The sequence below is a fragment of the Dermochelys coriacea genome, chromosome 8 (assembly GCF_009764565.3).
Source record: "Dermochelys coriacea isolate rDerCor1 chromosome 8, rDerCor1.pri.v4, whole genome shotgun sequence".
In the NCBI taxonomy this organism is placed as follows: domain Eukaryota; kingdom Metazoa; phylum Chordata; order Testudines; family Dermochelyidae; genus Dermochelys; species Dermochelys coriacea.
The window spans coordinates 51975179-51996578 of record NC_050075.1 but is presented as its reverse complement, the minus strand read 5'-3'; the positions used below and the strand labels follow the sequence as shown (position 1 = coordinate 51996578).

At 42.1% G+C, this 21400-nt stretch overlaps 1 protein-coding gene across 16 annotated transcripts in view; it reads right to left on the bottom strand.

Moving 5' to 3' along the window:
• Positions 1-21400, bottom strand: part of RALGPS2 (Ral GEF with PH domain and SH3 binding motif 2) — a 275554-nt gene that overhangs the window by 14248 nt on the left and 239906 nt on the right. For 11 of the 16 annotated variants that reach the window (XM_038412443.2, XM_038412444.2, XM_038412448.2 and 8 more), the window contains 3 exons: positions 20456-20533; positions 18020-18125; positions 8757-8849 (listed from right to left, as the gene is read on the bottom strand). In XM_038412443.2, coding sequence (XP_038268371.1) covers positions 8757-8849; positions 18020-18125; positions 20456-20533 — 277 coding nt within the window. The remainder of the gene's footprint in view (positions 1-8756; positions 8850-18019; positions 18126-20455; positions 20534-21400) is intronic. The other 5 variants (XM_043491442.1, XM_038412449.2, XM_043491441.1 and 2 more) reach the window with 1 other exon arrangement.

The window sequence follows — 21400 nt, the reverse complement described above, 5'->3', positions numbered from 1 at the left end:
CCTAAAAATTAAACAACGCAATTGTCAGACCTAGAAACAAATGCTTGGGAAGACTGAAACCCCTCTTTTTCATAAGGATAAAACTCTTGCATCTATATCCCTTTGGAGTCATGAGGTATCAGGTTAAATTTTTGATTTTTTTATGTCTAGAAAAGCTGTTACTGGTTCAGGACTAAATCATATCTATCCTGGGCATCAGGTCGGAGTTATTTGGGGTCAGGGGCAATTTTGTGGAAATTCTATTTTTTGGTTGGGAAGTTGGATAGTGTGATGTATGTGAAGAAAAACATTTACCATTGGCTATATATATATATATATATATATATATATATTTTTTTTTTAAAGGACATTTATTTGCAGAAGGTTGAAATAGCAAAATAAGTACTGGGTGAGGTAAATGAGTAGGCAGAGAACAGAGTAGGTGGTCAAAAGTCCATGATAAATACTTATCACAAAAATATCAACATATTACATATGTTGATATTCTTGTGACAAGCTGTAGAACTGTTTGATAATACGGGGTATACTTTAAGATCATTTTTAGAAGTTTTAGAACTGTATTAATACTGTTTTTCCTTTCTTCTGTACAGCTGGTCTCAAGATACTAAAAAAATCTGGTTTATCAAGGCTGAGATATGAAAATTAGCTTCTATAAGATAAAAAGTAACATTTCTAAAATTAGATTTTTTTGGGGGAAAAACATGGCATGAATAAAATACATAATAGTGCAAAGTGGTATGAAGACTCATTAGGACCTATATAACTCACTTGTAGCACTGCCATTTGTAAATAGTGAGAACAATCCAAACTCATGCCAATAAAATATTTATACCACCACACTCCACTATTGTACATGTGATATACAAACCCACAAATAAATATTTTTTTGGGTGAGCACTGACAGGATTATTCCACTTCTTTCCCCACTCCCACACATCTGCAATGCTGCTATCCTCCTCCTGGGTCAAGGTGGCTTTCCAGCAATCATGATGCTTTCCTAACCATTACTCTAAAGCCTTGTGACCAAAACTTGGATTGTGTGTCCAGAACACTCATTTCTGGAATTTGATAGGAAGACATTACACATCTGAACACATTCCTTCATAATGTAATAATTATACCATCTTCTTTTCTGAATGTATGCCATTGGATTGGTGAAGGAGTCCTTTCCAAGAACAGAAATTAACAGGAAAGAAATTTCACTTTCTTTATCAAGGGGACCCATCCATCAAATGGGCTATAGCAAGCAGTGAAAAAGGTAAGCAACACCTCATGTGATGGAAAAAGTGTATCCAGGAGTGAGAAAAACAATACACAGACTTTACAGAGATGACTCATGGGTTAAAAAGTGAAACATATCATGCTTTCACTATGGCCTGCTGAAGGCACCATTATCCGATGAACATAATACTGATACTACACTTAGCAATCTGCATCCTCAAATCTCTCTATAATAGCTAAGTGCTATATAAGGGTGTGTGTGTAAAGCAGGGGTGGGCAAACTACGGCCCAGGGGCCAAATCCGGCCCTTCAGACGTTTTAAGCCAGCCCTTGAGCTCCTTTTGGGGAATGGGGTCTGGGTCTTGTCCTGCTCCACATGTGCCATGGCTCTGCGGCTTCTGGAAGCAGCAGCATATCCCCCTTCTGGCTCCTATGCATGGTGCAGCCAGAAGGCTCCATACGTGCCCCCGCAGCTCCCATTGGCTGGCAACTGTGGCCAATGGGACTGCAGGGGCACTGCCTGAGGACGGGGCAGCGCATAGAGCCGTCTGGCTGCACCTCCGCGTAGGAGCCGGAGGAGGGACATGCTGCTGCTTCTGGGAGTTGCTTGAGGTAAGTGCCACGTGGAGCCTGCACCCCTGACCACCTCCAGCGCCCCAACCCTGATCCCCCTCCCATCCTCTGAACCCCTCAGTTCCACCCTCCTACCCCAAAGCCTGCACCCCCAGTTGGAGCCTGTACCCCAACCCCTTGCCACAGACCAGAATCCCCTCCTGCATTCTGAACTCCTAATTTCTGGCCCCACCCCAGAGCCCACACACCCAGACAGAGCCCTCACCCCCTCCTGCACCCCAACCCCCAATTTTGTGAGCATTCATGGCCCGCCATACAATTTCCATACCCAGATGTGTCTCTCGGGCCAAAAAGTTTGCCTACCCTGGGGTAAAGCATTATCATATCATTTTTACATATGCGGAGAGGTTCAAAAGGGTTACCCAATGTCATTCTGAATCAATGACAGAGCCAGGAATAGACCCAGATCTCCATATTGACAGACTGGTGCCCTATTCACTGAACTATGCTAATGCAGCTTCTAATGTTTTGAGAAAATGTGGATAGATGACCAACTCACTCTTTTACCAATCTTTGTTATATATAAATACAGTGCCTGTAATTATTGAATTTACAGTGTAATTAACACTGTGATGATGCTTTTTGCTGCCACTGCATTGCTGTCTGACCATCTCGAGAATGACTGGCTGACTTTGGTGCTTTTTTCTTGTTGCAAAGAGATCTATCTTGAAGAGGTTCCACCCCCCCAATCTATCAAACCTGAAATGCCTCTCAGTTTACGATTCATTTATACTGGTGGATTTGTATTCTGTTTACTTAGTCCCCCACAACAATGAGCTCTCCACTGATGCATTAGAATCTTCACTAACAAAGTTTGCTTTGTCAGTCTGAAGATGAGTGCTTCACTAAATAGTTTTGTGTTCCTTGTCTCTCTGATTTTCATGTATGACACTAGATTTACACTGGCTGGTATGACATGTTGAATACCCTATAGTCAGCCTATGGATTCAAGAAAATGTATACATAGTCTCTCTCAGGAACACAATCTTGAATGGATTTATGAGCCACACAAAACTTCGACACTAACAGGTTAGCACCTGTAATCATCCTGTCTGGTATTTAAAGATGCGTCTCTTCCATGACATGTCTGGTAGGACATGGACTATCGTTGAGGCTTTTTTTCTTGTGTCAGTTTCTCAAAATTAGATTCTGTAATTTCCTCTTATATACCTTGGCCCATGGGATCATTTCAGAGGCTGAAACTACGGAGTATAGAATTTACATCAGGGATTTTATTAAGTTTGCTTCATCTGGCATACTTGGAAGATTGGTTCCCTTAACTTGCAAATTTATCTTTGAAGAGGAATACCATCAGTGACATGAAGTACTGACTGTTAGTCCTACTATATGACTCATCCATTGTGTTCGAATCAAGAAGCTTACCTGGATTGACAAAAAAGCAGCGCTTCTGTAATAGCCAAACATTCTCCCAGTGGCTGAATGTACTTCCTAGTGCTATGCACATCTTACTAGAATATCATCCATGCAAGGGAGTGCTTCCAGCCTGAGAACAATGATCACCTAGCCTTTTAGCATATTGATAAATGGTCTTAGGGCTGTGCTTAGCTTGTAGAGGAAGATCTGGATGGACAATGAATGCCTTGAAAGTGAAACCTCAGAAAGACACTGTGGCTGCATGAGATAATACATAAGCATGTCCAGTGTACTATGTAATTATTGCAGCTGCTGGAGGGCAGTATGGCAGCCAAAGTCTGCATATAGAACCTTACCTGAAACATTTTATGAATTTGTTCACGTCTGAAGTCAAGTATGACTTAATTTCTTGCTGTTTTACTTTGGCTGTAATGACCACTCTCACTATAGCCCTTGTCTGTGGAAGATGTGCCAGAGCTACTATCTTATCATGGATGCTCATTTGATGGGTGCAGGTTAGGAGACATTGGGCAGATGAGCTTGAATTTGTATATCACCTCTGAGCTCTAGAATCCACTTACCCACTTACAATTTCCACTACTATGGTAACAACTGAAGCCTGTTAATTACCTTATGTATGCAATGCTTGTTACCTGGGTAGCATTTGTTAGTAGGCATGGCATGTAACTGTTATTTGCTGGAATATGCACTGAACAAAGGGATAATTAGTTACATCCTGGTATCTACCATCTCTCCGTCCTTTAGACTAATATCTGCTTCTTGAGTACTTGTTGGCAGATTTCCTCTGCCTTTGACTGTTGACATGAAAAGAGGGCCTGGTTTGTAGAATCTTAGCTCTCTTATTTTCATCTGATTCTGGAATGGAAGGGACTTCTTCCTCTTTGTTTGGTTATGCAATGAGTCTATGAAGTCTCTCTCCAAAAAGTTCAACTTGGAGGAGAAAAGGAGTTGGTTTCTTTGCCCATCTGTCTTCCATGCCCTCAGTCACAGCTTTGTGCATGAAGCTATATTTGATTTGAGGCAACAGAATTTTCCAAGAATTTACCACCATTTGTCATGAAATTACTAGCCTGGAATATACTACATAGCCCAGACTTGACTTTGAGTCTGGATGACCTTTCCACATTGCTGGCCCATGCAACAATGGCCATATGAAAGGAAGTTACAGAACTAGATGTGTGTGTGGCTGATGAAGATGTCTGGAAGATTTTATCTCAATTACTGGTCTGGACCTTGAGAAAAAATCCATTGTACAAAAGATGTGTCTTGAGGGATATAATTGTATCTTTGACAGATGAGGCATTGATTTTTTTTCCTCCTTTACAAGTTATAGAACAGTAAAACTATGTTTGATAGAGCTGCTGCTCTCAACTGGAAGTTTCCTACTCAGCCATAATTTTATCCATATACGTTTATGCATGATAGCATTTAAGCATGAATGATTCTTTGTCACTGGTGGGAAAACATTTGCCAAGGTATCTGAAGTTCAATTTGGGCTGTGGAACTTTTGCCCTACAGGAAAAAGAGGACAACGTGTCCAGTTCTAAAACTATTTTGTCATTTCCTTTGGGCAAGGAGAATCTGCCTTGGGCTTGTAGACTGTTCTTGCCTTTCTCCCTTATGTGAGGATGAGCACCCTGGTAGATGTTCAACCCCTAAAGGGCTCATCTTTCAAGTGCTTGGTTTAGCAAATCCCACTGAAAAGGGTATTTTAGAAAGATGAGAGCCATCTGCTCTTACCACCTCCTTATTGTGACTAGCTCGGATTGTTTGCCAGTATCAAGTCTCTCCTTTTATCTCGCTGTGTGTACTTTGCATATCTGAGGCAGGATGTGTGCAACCATTACTCTTTTACCAGCTCTGGATCAGAGACAGATAAGCCCTCCTGGGCCACTGCTTAAGTTGCTCAAAACAAATATTTTCCTCCTCATAGGGCCTCAGGGATTTTCCCCTTGTGGTTGAAAAATTTGGCCCTGCTTGAAATTGATCTTTAGAAGCTCTTTGATGGTGAGCCACTTGGGGGAAACTGAGCTAAGGAGGGCTAATGATGGGAGGAAGCAGAGAGCTGAGAAAAAGAAAAAAGGCAGAACAGCAAAAAGCACCAAAATAGTAAAAATAGATAACGTCAGAGACACAGCAGAGGGGTTTGTGTCAGCGTGTACACACCACTGCCAGAAAAAAGGGGGAAAGGGCTACAGAAGCTTCCATGTAGGAGAGAGAAATACCTGCTCCACAACTCAGGAGGAAAGAACTGACATCTGGCCTCACTGGTGAAGCCATCCTTTTAAAAAAAAGAAAGCAGCATTTAAGGCTATGGGAGAGGACTTCGCTTCCAGAGTGGAAAATACTCTGGCTGGACCCCAGGCCAAGAGGACCACCATGCATAGTGCCTAAGACAGAATTCCAATGTCTTCTGGAAAACAAAATTAATTGTTTGTGAGTTAACCCTTCCAGAGGGTTTGGAATAAAACCCTGTTTAATATCTCACTGTGTAAACCTCTAAGTCAGCTGAATGTTGGGGCAACTAGACTTGCCAGCCATGCCCAAAAGTAAAAAATAAAGGCTACTGATTACTTCAGCAAGAGTTCAAAGTACAATTGGTGCTTCTCTGCCCACAAGAGAACTTCTGGAGGTTTCCCCAAAGGATGAGACCCATGACATCCTCTGCCCTTGCAGCTCTGTACAACTGTCTCCATATTAATGTAAAGCACTTTTAACATGTAAAGAGCTAAGTACCATATTACTATTTACATTTTTCATATCAGACATGTATATGCCTTGAAAAAAAAAAAGACTCCTCTCTCATGACCAATTCATGTCCATCCCCTTCCAACTATAAATAACCTTATCACCTCATAGTTTCAAGTACTCTCTCTACAATAAAAAGTAACCTGTTTTGTTCCCCTCAGTTGCCTGTTACCTCTCATCTCTCAGACCTCCCCATCCTCCCAATACAGACTATGGATTTCATCTTATATTAGCAGATATTAGGGGACATTATATGGTAGCTTTGACTAAGTTTGAATAACTGATGTTTATATTCTATATATTAATATCTACAAGACAATAAGTTGGTGTTCGTCTTGTGAAAAGGACAAAGTTCAAACTTTTAACAAATTCATTTCACATGCACCACCTAACCTATGGAACAGAAGATATACCAATTCATGCATCAGCTATCTTCTAATCACAAATGAAGTTCACACAGCTGCAGACCATCTCCAATTTACCCTCAGATAGTTAAACTTCATTCCTGAATCGCAACTAAACAAGTATGAGCTGTAACAGGCTCCCTGACAGCCCAAAATCAGATACTCAGGACCTAAGGGGCAGCTGAGGGCTACACTATTCTGTTTCACAATAACCCTGCAATATAGGAGGTGCAAAGCTGCACCACCACATGGGAGCATCAGAAGGCACTACACTAATAAGGTCATCAGCAGGACAGATTAAATGCCGAAGTGTTGATATAGCTCCATTAAAAGTGAAATTAATAGTTTTTCCTTCCTTTAAAGTTACTGATACAGTTTCAGTCTTATCTCCAGTTTAAAGATTCTGAACTGGGAATTATATATTTACCTTTGGAGAAGTATTATTTTAAGTATTATTTTTTTATTTAGAAACAGAATATAATAGCTAGCTATGTAACTCCCCTAGGTTTCCACTGCCAAGAGCTACTCAGATTTTTTTTCAACAACATTTTTATTAAATCTGTTTTAAAATTACTTGTTGAGAAGTATATGCATGTTACAGGTATTATAGTAAAACCCTTTCTCATCCATTTAGTGTACTAGGGAAGTACTATTTCCCCCTTTCTGAGTTATCATTTGATATTTTGAAATGGAGAAAACACCAGGCAAGAGAGATTTATAGAATGATGATTCTGTTCTTGGAAAAATACATTATTTGGAATAGAACCTAAAGGCATCAAGTCAGCAACGGGAGCACAAAACATGACATACTTGCAGAAAGGAGGCTTTTTCAATTCTCAATGCCTCCAGAAAGACAAGCAATAAACCCTTGACAATATAATGCCAGCAACAAATTATTTTCTTGATTTTTTTTTAATATAATCATTTGTACAATCTTGTTTCTTTCCATTCTTTCCTGCTACTTCTACTCTTAGTGAGGCAGATTTGACTATGTACGTTTTTTTATTAATATCACACACAAATCTGTCCAAAAATGCACTTCACTAGTTTCAAACTAGATAGTAACAATTGACAGATTAGATTAAGCAGGACCATTGCTCTCAGCTAAACAAACAGAATGCCAATTTAAGTGGGGAGAAAAAATAATGAAGTCATGCACACCTTTTTAGTGCACTAAGCTACTATTATTATACTACTTTAGATAATATAATATTGGATTTCCCTATTAAATTAACTAGTGTAAATACATTTGGAAAATACCCAGTTTGTTATATAAATGACAAAGATAATTTTTAGTGGATTCTTTTTACAAAAAGTAGAGCAGAACTCTCAGAGATCCAAGATCTTACCTTTGCCCTCTGCATATGAGAAATAGGAAAAGAACATCTTTTACCACAGATAAACAAGCTAGTCCAGGATTCTAGAGCACAACTTCTCATTTTCTAAAATTATACAGCTTTATACAAAGGTAATGACCTAATGTACAGTGACATCTGACAAAATTCACATGGCTAATGAAGACTTGAAACACTGGATAGAGCTACTGCCTAGAAGTGATAATCACAGTATAGGCTCTACATAGACAACATCAGGGGTTCCCAATTTTCTTCCATCTCTTGACAGATACATTCACTCCCCCTTTCATGACTACACAGACCACCCTTCTCCCCTTCCACTGGTTATGGCATAACATTCCAGGGGGAAACTACAGCAATTGTTTACATAAAAAAGTAGTAATAAGGAAGTATTTAATGTAATTTTAGCTTCTTTCAATGTGATTTAGCAGCTGGAAACAAGACAGGAGAGCCAACATCATGTGAAAGCCAGCTCTCTGTATACCACCAAGAAGTGCTCTACAGCCACTGGTGGTCCACAGAGCATAATTCGGGAATTACTGGATTAGACAGAATAGGCAGGAAGAGTAATCCACAAAAACTGGAGTTTAACACATTCTCCAGTTCTTTACACATTTACATATTTATATTTGACATCGTTTGCTTGGGTGTTGGGAAGGGGCAGTGATATATTCTAATCAGATATTGTAGGAAGGTATGGTCTATAGGTGAAAACGCAATATGGCCATTAGCAACTGCTTTCTTTCCCAGTCTTCTATAATGTGTTTAATATACAATTTCACTGAGCCCAAATCACACATGCAAAACAGATGTTTCCTGTATAGCCTATTACAGTGCCTACTTCTATTAAGTTGTATCCATAGAGATGACACAGACTGCCCAAAGGACAGGATAGTGCTCACTTGCAGGTCCTGGATTATTCTGTTGGTGCATGTATCAGGAAAGTGCATTTACTTTTAAATTTTGGCAGCAGCGTAGGGAGATGCACTAGAATACATACGTGTTTTCTCTCTGTAGCCTTCAAAGACTTTGCAGTATAGTAAAAAAGCTGGGTTCCACATAGTGCTGCCCAGTATTTTGTCCAAGATGCTACCTACAGAGAAAGAGAGAGAACAGATTAATAAAACAAAATATTTCATGCTGTCTTGTTAAAAATGCATGTATGTTTACCTCATCATCCCACAAATTTCCTTTGAACAGCAACTGCCCAGGACCTAGTCCAGCCAAAAAGAGCTGCCTTTTCACTGATGCTATTTCTAGTTAGATTAAGAATACATGCCAGGAACACGGTATGAATCAAGAAACTAGTGCACAGAGGTCTTGATCACTTTTCAATGATCCAGGCATCAAACAAGGTAATATTTATTTCCTCTACTTTACCAAGAGTTTTTATTCAATACGTCACTGACTTTGGGTACAGAAATACCTTTTCTTTTTAATGATATATTTGCCATCAAGGGGCATCAAGAATTAGAAGACGGACTTGTTTGGAAATTACTGATTTATCACAAAATATTTGTAACACCACAACTATTCAGACCCATTTTAGCTGCTGTCATTTCAGTACATCCTCCATCTAGCAGGGTAGAAAAAACAGTTACCTACCTTTCTTAACTGTTGTTCTTTGAGATGTGTTGCTCATGTCCATTCCATTCTAGGTGTACGTGTGCAGTTGTCAGATTTTTGCCTTAGTGGTATCAATAGGGTCGGCATTGGCGCCCTCTGGAGTGCCAAGCTCATGTGTTGGTATATTAGGCACCATCGGCCCTATGCCCTCTCAGTTCCTTCTTGCCAACCACTCAAACAGGGGGGCAGAAGGACAGGTAATGGAATGGACAAGAGCAACACATCTCAAAGAAAGGTAGGTAACCATTTTTTCTTTGAGTGCTTACTCATGTTGATTCTATTCTACGCAACTCACAAGCAGTATTCCTGAAAGTGGGCTCAGAGTTCATGGTTATGTGGCTTGCAACACTGCTCTACTGAAGCCAGCATCGTCTCAGACCTGCTGGGTAAGTGCGTAATGAGACATGTAGATGGATGACCAAGTAGCGGCCCTGCAGATATCCTGAATAGGCAGTTGGGCCAGGAAGGCTGACAACAAGGCTTGTGCCCTAGTCGAGTGGGTGGTTACACCCAGATCTTTCAGATCATAGCAGAAACGGATGCAGGCTGTGATTCTGGATGAATTCTCTGGCGGACCCTGGAAGACCTTTCTCCATTGTACGCCATCATGACAAAACTGTGGCGACTTACAGAACGGCTTGGTCCTTCGATGTAAAATGCCAGGGTTTCCTGATGTCCAGAGTCTGCAATTTGCGCCTCTTCCACTTATGAGGTTTGGAAAGAAGAGGGTAAGTATACGTCTGACCTGTATGAAATGAGAAACTACTTTGGAGGAATGCTGGGTACATTCGTAGTGGACCTTGTCCTGTTAGAGAACCGTATAGGGCGGCTCCAGGCAAGTGCCCTAATCTCAAAGACCATGCAGGCAGACATTATTGCCACCAAGAAAGAAACCTTCCAGGAGAGTAGAAGAAGGGAGCAGGAAGCCAAAGTCTGAAGGGAGAACCCTGATGTCATGACAGCATGAACTGAGTCCCAAGGAGGTACCAGGTTACAGACATGGGGATAGAGCGCTCGCACCTTTCAAAAACCAGACTGTCATGTCGTGAGTGAAGACGACCTACCCCGAAATGGAGCGTGGAAGGCCAAAATAAAGCCAATGGACTTAGCGACAAAAGAGAGAGGCCTGGATCTGATATGCAAAAATTAGTCCAAGATTGACTGCAGTGAGGCCTGTTCAACCTTTTCCATTTGGCCAGCTAAGTAGCCCTGGTGGAGCGTTTTTTGCTATCCAACAGTACCTGCTGGACATGGCTGAACACTCCTATTCTTCAGCATTCAACCATGCAACAGACAGGCTGTCAGATACAGTGCTGCCAAGTTTGGATGTAAAAGACTGCCATGGTTCTGGGATAGCGGATCTGGCCAGAGGCAGCTGCAGTGGGGCGGTCACCAACAGGTCCAGCAGCATGCCGAACCAGTGCTGGCGAGGTCAAGCCAAGCCAGGACAATCAGGATAACCTTCGCCTTGTCTTGTTTGATCTTCATGAGGACTCTGAACTAGGGGTAACGGTGAGAAGGCATATATCACAGCCCCCGACCATGGGAGCATAAAGGCGTCTGATAGAGAGGCCCTGTCCAGTCTCCGTATTGAGCAGAGCATGTGGCACTTCCTGTTCTGACGGGATACGAACAAGTCCACCTGGGGAGTTCCCCACCTCTGGAAGGTCACACTGACCATCTCTGAATGGAGCGACCACTTGTGGTGAGACAAGATGGTCCTGCTGAGGCGATCAGCTACCATGTTCCTGGCCCCAGGAAGGTGTGCGGCCACCAAATGAATGGTATGCTGCACACAGAAGTCCCAGAGACGTAGAGCTTCTTGGCAGAGGGATGATGATCTGGCTCCACGCTGCCTATTGAGGTAAAACATCGCAGCAGTATTGTCCATCAGGACTTGTATCACCCTGCCCTCCAGGTGGGGCAGAAAAGCCTGGCAGGTTAAGTGAACTGCTTTGAATTCCCTGCCGTTTATGTGGAGGGACTGGTCATCCTGAAACCAGCAGCCTTGTTTGCTGAGCTTGCCCAGGTGGCCCCCCAGCCCAGGTCCGAGGCATCAGAGACCAGGGTCAGCTATGGAGATGAGGCTGCAAAGGGGACTCCCTCCAGCACTAAGTCGGGGTCCAACCACCAATCCAGGGATGACCAAATAAGATCTGGCAACCTGACCATTCTATCTAGATCAGTGGTCTCCAACCATTTTAGGCCCAAGATCACTTTTTGAATTTAAGGGCAACTTAGGATCCTCCCCGCCCCTTCCCCAAAGCCCCATCTCACTCACGCCATCCCGTCTCCCCCATCACTCGCTCTCCCCCACCGTCACTCACTTTCACCAGGCTGGGGTAGGGGTTGGAGTTCGGGAGGGGGTGTGGGCTCTGGGTTGGGGCTGAGGGGTTTGCAGTGCATGTCTGTGGGGGTGGCAGCATGTGGCTCCACGCACTGCCCTTCTCTGCAAGCATTGCAAAGGGAGCTGCGGGGGCAGTGCTTGCAGGCAGGAGCAGCGCGTGAAAGGAGACCCCTGCCCCACTCCCCACCTCTGGGGCTGCACTGGCCGCTTCTGGAAGCAGTGTGGGACCGAGCCAGACAGGGAGCCTGTCTTACCGGCAGCCCCGCCGGAGATCGCAATCAACTGTGAGATCCTCTAGGATCGAGACTGACCAGTTAGTGACCACTGGTCTAAATCATGTCTGTTGAGGATATAAACCAATGTCAATCATGCTTGCAGTGGCTGGAGATGGAGCTGTATATGATGGACCACATACGTACACGCTGCCATGTGGCCTAACAAGCGCAGGCAGGTACAAGTGGTGGCGAGTGGGTGGTCCTTTACATGAGAAATTAAGTCCAACATGGCTTGGAAATGGGTGTCTGGAAGGAAAGCTCCGGCTCGCATAGAGTTGAGGACTGCCCCATGAATTCTATCCGTTGCACCAGTCTTAGGGTTGATTTCTTTTCGCTTATCAGAAGGCCCAGGTTATGGCAGGTGGAATGTACCAGATCAAGGCTCCTTTGTACCTGTTCCCAAGATGCTGCCCTTGATGAGCCAATTGTTGAAAAACAGATAGACCTGGATGCCTCGACGCCTCAGGTAAGTGGCCACTGGTGCCATGCATTTTGTGAACACTTGCGGGGCCAGTGAGAGACCAAAGGGCAGTGTCGTGAATTGGAAATGATGCTGGCCCACCATACTGCGGAGGAATCGCCTGTGCCCTTGGAAAATGGAGATATGAAAATAAGCGTTTTTCAAGTCAAGGGCAACATACCAGTCTCCCGGATCCAGGGAGGGGATGATGGAGGCTAGGGAGACCATGTGAAAATTCACCTTCTTGAGAGACTTGTTGAAGTGTCGCAGGTCCAGAATGGATCTTAGGCCCCCTTTTGCTTTTGGGATTAGGAAATAACGGGAGTAGAATGCTTTTCCTCTCATTTCCCAAGGGATCTCCTCCACTGTCCCCATTTGCAGGAGGTTCTCAATCTCTTGAATGAGGAGTTGCTCATGAAAATGGTCCCTTAAGAGGGACAGGGAATGAGGGTGAAAAAGGGGGCGGCCAAGAATTGAAGGGTATAGCCCAGGGATATAATTTCAAGCACCCAGCGGTCCGAAGTCACCTGCGGTAGGGTGTTGGTGGTTGAGGAAAGAATGAGGCAGATCCAGGAAGCTGACTGGGGAATCGCTCTTGAGCGCACCCTCAAAATGAGCAATTCTGGCTCCCCTTGATATTTCGCCAGGCTGGGCTGCGCAGGTGAGCAGGAGGTGGAAGGTGGCGACAACAGAAACTCATGTTTCTGTCCCTTCTCCTTGCAGATCCCTGCTGAGACTGCCAAGACCTTGGAGACGGGCAGCTGGCAAACTGCTTCCTCGCCAATTTTAGCATATGCAGACCCAGCAAGCGAAGGGTTGCCCAAGTGTCCTTCAGTTCATGCAGCCTCGCATCCACTTGTTCTGCAAAGAGTCCATTCCCATCGAACATGAAGTTCTGGATGGAGGACTGCATCTCCTGGGACAGGCCTGCGGTCTGAAGCCAGGAACTGTGCCTCATGACCACTGCCGATGCGACCATCCTGGCAGCCGAATAGGCTGCGTCCCAGGCCATTTGGAGGGAGCATCTAGCCACTGCTATACCTTCCTCAATTAGGGCCCTGAATTCTTGGGCCAAGTCCTGGGGCAGGGAATTCTTGAACTTACAGAGGGAATCCCGTAAGTTTAAATTCTATCTGCCCAAAAGAGCCTGGTAGTTTGCTACTCTGAACTGAAGGCTGGCCGTTAAATAACTTTTTCTTCCAAAAAGATCCAGCCTCTTGGCTTCTTTATTTCTGGGAGTAGAACTGGTTTGCCCATCTGTCTTTCTCGCTGGCAGCAGAGATGATCAGCGACCCCAAAGGTGGGTGGGTATACAGGTATTCAAACCCTTTAACTGTGATGAAATACTTCTTTTAAGCCCTATTGGAAGTGGGCGGGATGGAAAACTGGGTTTGTCAGAGGGCTTTAGTTATTTTTAAGACCCCATCGTGCACCAGTAGCATGACACGTGAGTGGGTTGATGCCAAGAGCACAGTAAACAAGGTGTCCAACTGTTCCATCATGTCTTCCACCTCCAGGCCCAAGTTCGGGGCCATCCTTCGAAGAAGGGCCTGGTGGCTCTTTAAAATCGTCCAGTGGGCTGGCAGGAGAGAGCCCCGAAATACCCTCATCTGGAGACGGGGAGGACATCATCTCCTGTGGGGGAAGGGGCTTTAGGAGTGGGCATTCACTCCTCCCCCTGGCATCCAATTCTGCTTCACGCCCTGAGCCCGGTGCTGCCAGTGCTGTCAGTTGCTTTTCCAAAGTGGCAATCGATGAGTGGTGTTAAAAGGGCACCGGCATAACCAGCATGCCCCAAGCATTCCAGTAGAGCCACTGTGCTGGCCACTGGTCCTGCTGCCAGGAAGGCATCACGGAGGTCGACACGAACTCAGGTGCCCACTCATGCCGGTGCTCCCTCTGAGAGGGGCTCAACTCCCTTTCAGAGCCCTTCAGTGACCATGGTGGGGCTCAATGCCTGAGTTTGACGGCTAACCGTCACCATAAGTGAACGAAGCCTTGAGTAGGCAGATTGGTGCTGGGAGTGAGGAAACTCGTACCGCATCAGAGATAATTCCCGTGGTCTAGGTGATGGGGATCTATGCCGTGGAGACTGCTGGCGAGAGGACAATCAGTGCTGGCCATACTGTGACCGACATCTCCCTTTGGATGAGCCGGGTCAAGTAGGTGGAGACTGAGTGCGGTGCTGGCAACTAGGATGTCTAACCAGCAACCTGGACTGCGGAGACGGAGAGTGCTGTCTCAGTTTTGGGGACCAGCACGTTTGCTTGCCCTTTGGAGGGGTAGGCGGTTTATGGCTGGCTTGCCCTCATAGGGAGCCTTTGTCAGGTCCAGCATTGTGCGCAGTGCCAGCAGTGCTGGGAGAGTCCTTTGCTCTCTGGACGCCGGTAGGTCCTGAGAAGACAACAGCCCTGCCATGAGTGAGGTTCCCCTACTACTCTTGGAAATTCGTGGTGGATCCCTCAGGGAGGCTAGGGGTCCAACCAGGGAGGCACTCCCAAGTAGCTCCGGGGTGAACGGGCAGCCTGAACTGGATTCTTTACCCGATGCCTGTTGGCCTTTATTGCTTGGTTTATTGCTGTGTTTTTTCAGTTTCTTCTTGGGCACTGGCAAAGGGAAGCATTGCTGGGCAGAGCCCGGTGTCGGGGGTGCACTGTGCACGAGGCCGAAGTGCTGGTAGTAGAGTCTGGCTAGGAGTGCTCTGATGCCGGGTGGAGAGCAACCTCCGTGAGGAGGGTCCTCAAATGGATGTCGTGCTCCTTTTGTGTTCTCGGACGAAAGTTCTTACAGATGCAACACTTGTCCTTCACATGATTCCCCCAAGCACTTTAGGCAGTTGATGTGGGGGTCAATAACAGACATAAGCCTGTTACAGGCAGAACAGGGCTTAAAACCCGGAAACCAGGACATACCAGACATACCAGGACAAACCAGGGCAAAGTCCCCACTGGGACTCTAACTTACTAACTACACTACTTTACTACTACTAACTAACTAACTAACTAACTACTGTAAACAAACTACTTACAAGACACTAAAAGTTTGAAGGAAGGAGAGAACCGGTAACCAACTTGTTAGGCAAGGAGAAAAACTGTCCAACTGTCACGAGTGGTAAGAAGCAACTTAGAGGGCATAGGGCTGGCACACGAGCGCTGCACTCCACAGCTGACCCTACAGATACCTCTAAGGCAAAAATCTCCGACGACTGTGCAAGAGGGCATATGCACACACCTAGAATGGAACTGACATGAGCAAACACTTGAAGAAGAACATGCTTTCTGCTCCGAAGTCACCATTAATCAGGTGATGCTTATATAGTGGTATAATTGTGTTCCTCTCACTGGATACTGAGTCTATCACAATGTGACCATCTCTATAAGCTAGTGTAGTGGAAACTACAACATTGTTTCTAACCCACAGTCAGCAAGCCAACTGAGCTACAATAATAAGCATTTGTGATGGCTTATAAAAAGCTACAGTGATTATTTTTGATGTAATGTCTTTTGTCAGCAAATTGTCAGTTGAAATTACCATGTTTAAATAAAAAGAAATTTCCAAACCAGTTGGTGATAGAAGCATTATTAACAAAAAGCAGTATTATTTACTGTATGATATCAACATTGTAATTAAAGGACAGAGTTGCTTTTCTTCAAGATGATTTAAAAAAGTGCTGCAAGCATCTACTCTAATTTGCATACATTCATACTATATTTTAATGATTAATAATACATGAGTCTTTTTTTAAATGGTCAGTTAACTTATTTCTCTAAATTTACTATGTGCCAGAATATTGTAATATATGAAATATTTAAGCAGAATCCAGTATATTTGTTGACAAATCCCAGCAGTTTTAAAAAGACCCATTATGATGCTCTGAACACACTTGTTAACATCAATAGATTTAGCAAACAAGGACATTTTCGTATTTTTAAAATATAAAATGAATTAACTTTATTTGCTCTGACTAAGTATTTACATTACAATATCATTTACAATACTTTTAATTAGTTGAACACATGCATAAATTAATACATTAGAACAAGGACATTTAAGATAGACTGGGCTTGCAAATAAATGAGAAGTATAGAAATAGATATGATGTTCGTGTTTGTGATATCCAAGAAATCACCTTTATAGACAAAATACGTCAAATATGTCAAAATACAGAAATAGTCTGTAAGGGACAGATTCTCAGCTGGTATACATTGGGATAGCTCCCTCAGTCAATGGAACTATGCCAATTTACATCATTAAAGATCTAGCAATAAATGAGTGGGAATAATGACATTTTGTACTCCAGGTTGCTTGTTCACTCTTTGGATCAGTTCAACAGTTAGGGAGGGAAAGAGAAACAAATGCTTAGCACTTCCACACTCCAGCTGGATATGAATGGCAGCAAAACTGACATAAAAGGAAATAAAAAAGACACCTTCCAACAACAGAACACTTTTTGGGAGACAAAGTTTGAAAAACCTACTTGGATTAAGGAGAAAAATATGTAGGTCTAAAAATGTGAATAAAATCCAAGGAATTTTGTGGTGTACATCTACAATCATCTGATAGATACATTACTTCTGGAGAAATATTTATTTGCTAAATCAAGAAAAATTAAGGCCCTAGATCTTGCAATTGTATCTGCACAGGCTGGCACTTGAATCAATGGCACAAACACAAGGGTCCATCCACATGGATTCAACTGAAGCATGGGTGCCCTGTCTTATACCTTATCATGCAGTACTCCAAGTGCTTTGGCTTGTGGGAGTCTGGAAGTTATAAATATAATTATTACATACATAAATATCATTAACAGAGTGTTACCATTATAGTTTAAAACAAAGAAATTTAGAGAAGGATGCCATTTCCTCCTTAATATATCCAGTTTTATTTAATTGTAGAGGTGTTTCAGGCATTGTAGAGGTGTCTCAACAATGTATGAAGCTATAGACTATGTATGTAAGGAAGAGGCAATAAAACTGTACAGGCTGTAAATGTGAATTCTCGTGTCTATAGACTTATATCAATACTAATATTTTAATAATATTTCTGTTTAATTTCAATAGTTGCCAGGCTCTTGTTTTCTAAAGGTATTTTGATTTTTTTTCTTTTACTGGTGGATATGGATAGATACCAAGTTATACTATGGTAAATTAAATGCATTTTTAAGTTACAGAGTTTATGCAAATGCAAAAATGTTAACAATTTAGGATTAATGGAATACTTTTGAAAGAACACAGAAGATCAACTTCCATAACAGTAATTCCTTGATTTAGACAGATCACATGAATTCCAAAAAAAATCAAATCTAGAAGTAGGAGCCTTTGTAACTGGCAAATATATAAAGGTACCAAATACTGAAGTCTTTATTCACTTTTTAGTCAGTTCCTACTTGATCATAATTCCTACTGATTTTAGCAAGAGTTCTGTTTCAGTAAGGACTGAGTAAAAAGTGAGCAAAGACTTCCGGATTTTAACCAAGTAGCTTTGTTCTGTTTTAAAGATATCATTTTAAAATAAAGGAAGAGGAAAAATGGTTTAGCATATATTTGAAGTCTTACTGTAGGCTTTTTGCCTTCCTTCAATAGAGTCTTCCTCCTGAGAACACCTTGAATAGTAACTGCTCCTGGATACAAATGAACAGCCAAATCTTCAGATTCTGCAGAACTACAAGAAGCATGTGAGAAAATAGCATGAAAAATATATAAATATCCTTTCCCCAAAGCAGTACTCCAATCATTACCCAAACATAATATAAACATTTGTACTTTAATTTAGAAATGCTGACATTTTATTTATTAGACTTCATCATGGAAACAAGACTTTGGTGGCTATGAGGGACTGCTCTTGTGGAATTTACAGTCAGAAGCAGAAGTAAATGATTACTCAGGCTATGGTTACATTAGAGAGCTTATAATGGCACAGCTACATCAGTACAGCCGCGCCACTGTAAACTCTAGTGTAGCCGCTCTAAACTGATAGAAGAGCACTCTCATATCAGTTTAATTAATCCACCCCCGATGAGCAGCGGTAGCTATATTGATAGGAGAAACTCTCCTGCTGACATAGTGCTGTCCACACCAACTCTTAGCTCAGTGTAACTTATGTCACTGAGGGGTGGTGGCTTATTCACACCCCAGAGTGACATAAGTGGTAGTCGCAAAAAGAAAAAGAGTACTTGTGGCACCTTAGAGACTAACAAATTTATTTGAGCATAAGCTTTTGTGAGCTACAGCTCACTTCATCGGATGCTGTAGCTCACGAAAACTTACGCTCAAATAAATTTGTTAGTCTCTATGGTGCCACAAGTACTCCTTTTCTTTTTGCGGATACAGACTAACACGGCTGCTACTCTGAAATAAGTGGTAGTGTAAACATAACCTGTGACTCAGACTTTACAATGAGAAGGGACCAACATGATAATCTAGTCTGCCCCCTGCACATTGCAGGCCACAAACCCTCACCCACCCACTCCTGTAATAGACCCCTAACCACTAGCTGAGTTAATGAAGTTCTTAAATCATGATTTAAAGACATCAAGTTACAAAGCATCCACCATTTACACTTGTTTAAACCTGCAAGTGACCCATCCCCATGCTGCAGAGGAATAACAAACTAATGAGGCCAGAAGGTCGTTCATGATTTTAAAAAGCATTTCCCAAAGTTTAGGATACAGTTATATTTCAACTATAACTAATTCTAATTGGTAAATGATCGTTGATTTGTCATTACCCCCTGAACAAGTAATGCTGTATCACTTTTGCAATTTTTTATTAGAATCTTTTCCTAAGTCCTAGTGGGAAAAACTGGATTTTTTACTATAATCATTTGAGTCAGTCAAATTACAAAAAATAAAATTAAAAATCCACAGCAAAAGCTCAACAAAACACGCACAATTTAATTATAAAATATTTGAGAGCAGTAAAGGAACATCAATAAATAGAGAGCAGAAAATCTGGCCCACAGAAGTAAATTGTAGGTGTTTTAATGCAGTTGATGCGCTATTAATTCCCTATCAATCTATATGGTGCCCAAAAAGAATATGCCAAAAACAGATGCCTGGTATTGTGAAAAGGAAACTAAACTTTATTAAAAATGAGCAACTGACTGGCTTACACATTATTTTAAAACAGGAAAGATTCTTATTTTCACAACAAGGATTATTTCAGTTTATATCAACCAGTTTACATAATTAAATTGCTGTATGCATCAGCTCTCTACAAATACGCTGAGAAACTACAAATTTCTGACATGTCTGTTGAAGTAAACCAGAATTAATCCATTAACCCATCACAACATTTATGCATATGCAAAATAACTCAGAAATCTGGCAAACATTTTCACTACAGCTACTAATTGACAGTCATACACTGACAAATTCAGACACTGATCTGAACGTGAATTTAACTCAATTACACGTAACACTCACTACTCATTAATACATACGAGGTATTCTCTTCTCTTTTACAACCGCTGCAGACAGAGTTATAATTTAATTAGACAATGAAAAGCTGAGTGAGCATGCAGTTTTATATATAGTGCTATTTAGAATGAGTCTTGCCACACAGACCAAGTTTAATTCATGACTTGCAATTTAACCAAATCAGCCATTTTGTTCAATGAAGAATTATTTACAAAGAAAACACCTTGGACGCAGTCTCGAGCACAACAAGTACGCTTTGTTGCCAACATGGTTTCTACCACCACCACATAGTGTTACACTGTTAAAAAGCTACCTATAGTAAAGCACCTTTAAGTCTTGATGTAGAGACACAATATTTAGAAACTGGATAGGCAGAACAGAATGAACCAGAGCCTGTATGATGAAACAGATCAAATCACAGAAGAGAAAATTTCTGTTTTAAGGATCACTACCTTAATTTTGCCTTGAAAGTTAGAAAGATCAGAAATGTCAGAGGACACCCACTTAATTATCAAGCCAGTCACCAACACCAGAGGAAAAATCTATGACCCCTGGGTGCAGGGGATTATTGTACCTGCTGGCCTTCATGTGGCCTCGATAGCCATTTCGTGCCACTCTTGTCACCGGACCGAGAGAATGGTATAATCTGTTCCTGTTGGATTCCATTATAAATTGTATATATTACATATACTTTTATCCACACAAGCAGCATAATTTGCTAGAACAGTGTAATAAAGTCTCTCTTGTGCCACATAACTATCATTCCTACAATAAGCAGTAGTGGATGATTTCATTAGGAAAAAACATGCAGTGGTAGATGTCAAAATCTACATTTCTTATTTGAACAGATGTTCTTGATGTCACTGCTCATAGCAATATTTTTATTGTCATCTCAATTAATGGGTTTTGAGAACAGAAAAGCTTCTTTTAACTCACAAAATAAAAATGAAAATACTATAAGGAACTAGGTTGCAAACTGCTGCCTTTAATGCTGACTATAGATACTGCTACATACTTTCTGACAAGAAGCAAAGGGCAATAAGGCCCCTAAACTTAGAAATAAGCACACAAGCAACTGTAGTTAGAGGAATACAAAGATTTCTTAACTTAATCCTGAGTATAGGCACCATTTCCAAATCAACCACTGAAGCCAACAACTTACAAAAAAAATCACATACAGTGTGCTATGAGACAATATCTATTTAATATGCTACGCATTAAAAACAGATACTTCACTTGGATACACCTTTATAGGCTGGGGAAAGTCAACAAAGCAAAATCTTGTTAGTGAATGATATTTGTGGCTTAATATATTATGGTTCCAAGGTCAAATGCAAATTATTTAAACTCTAAGAGACAGCAAACCTGTAATATCTCAATGCTTCAGTTTAAAGGGATTATAAACGTTACATGGGAAGTTTTAAATTTTGGAGCCCTTCACTACTACTTTCAGTATTGCTACCCAATTCCAGCACTTGGTTTCTACACTTATCTTTTGAATATTATTCTGTGCCTGATT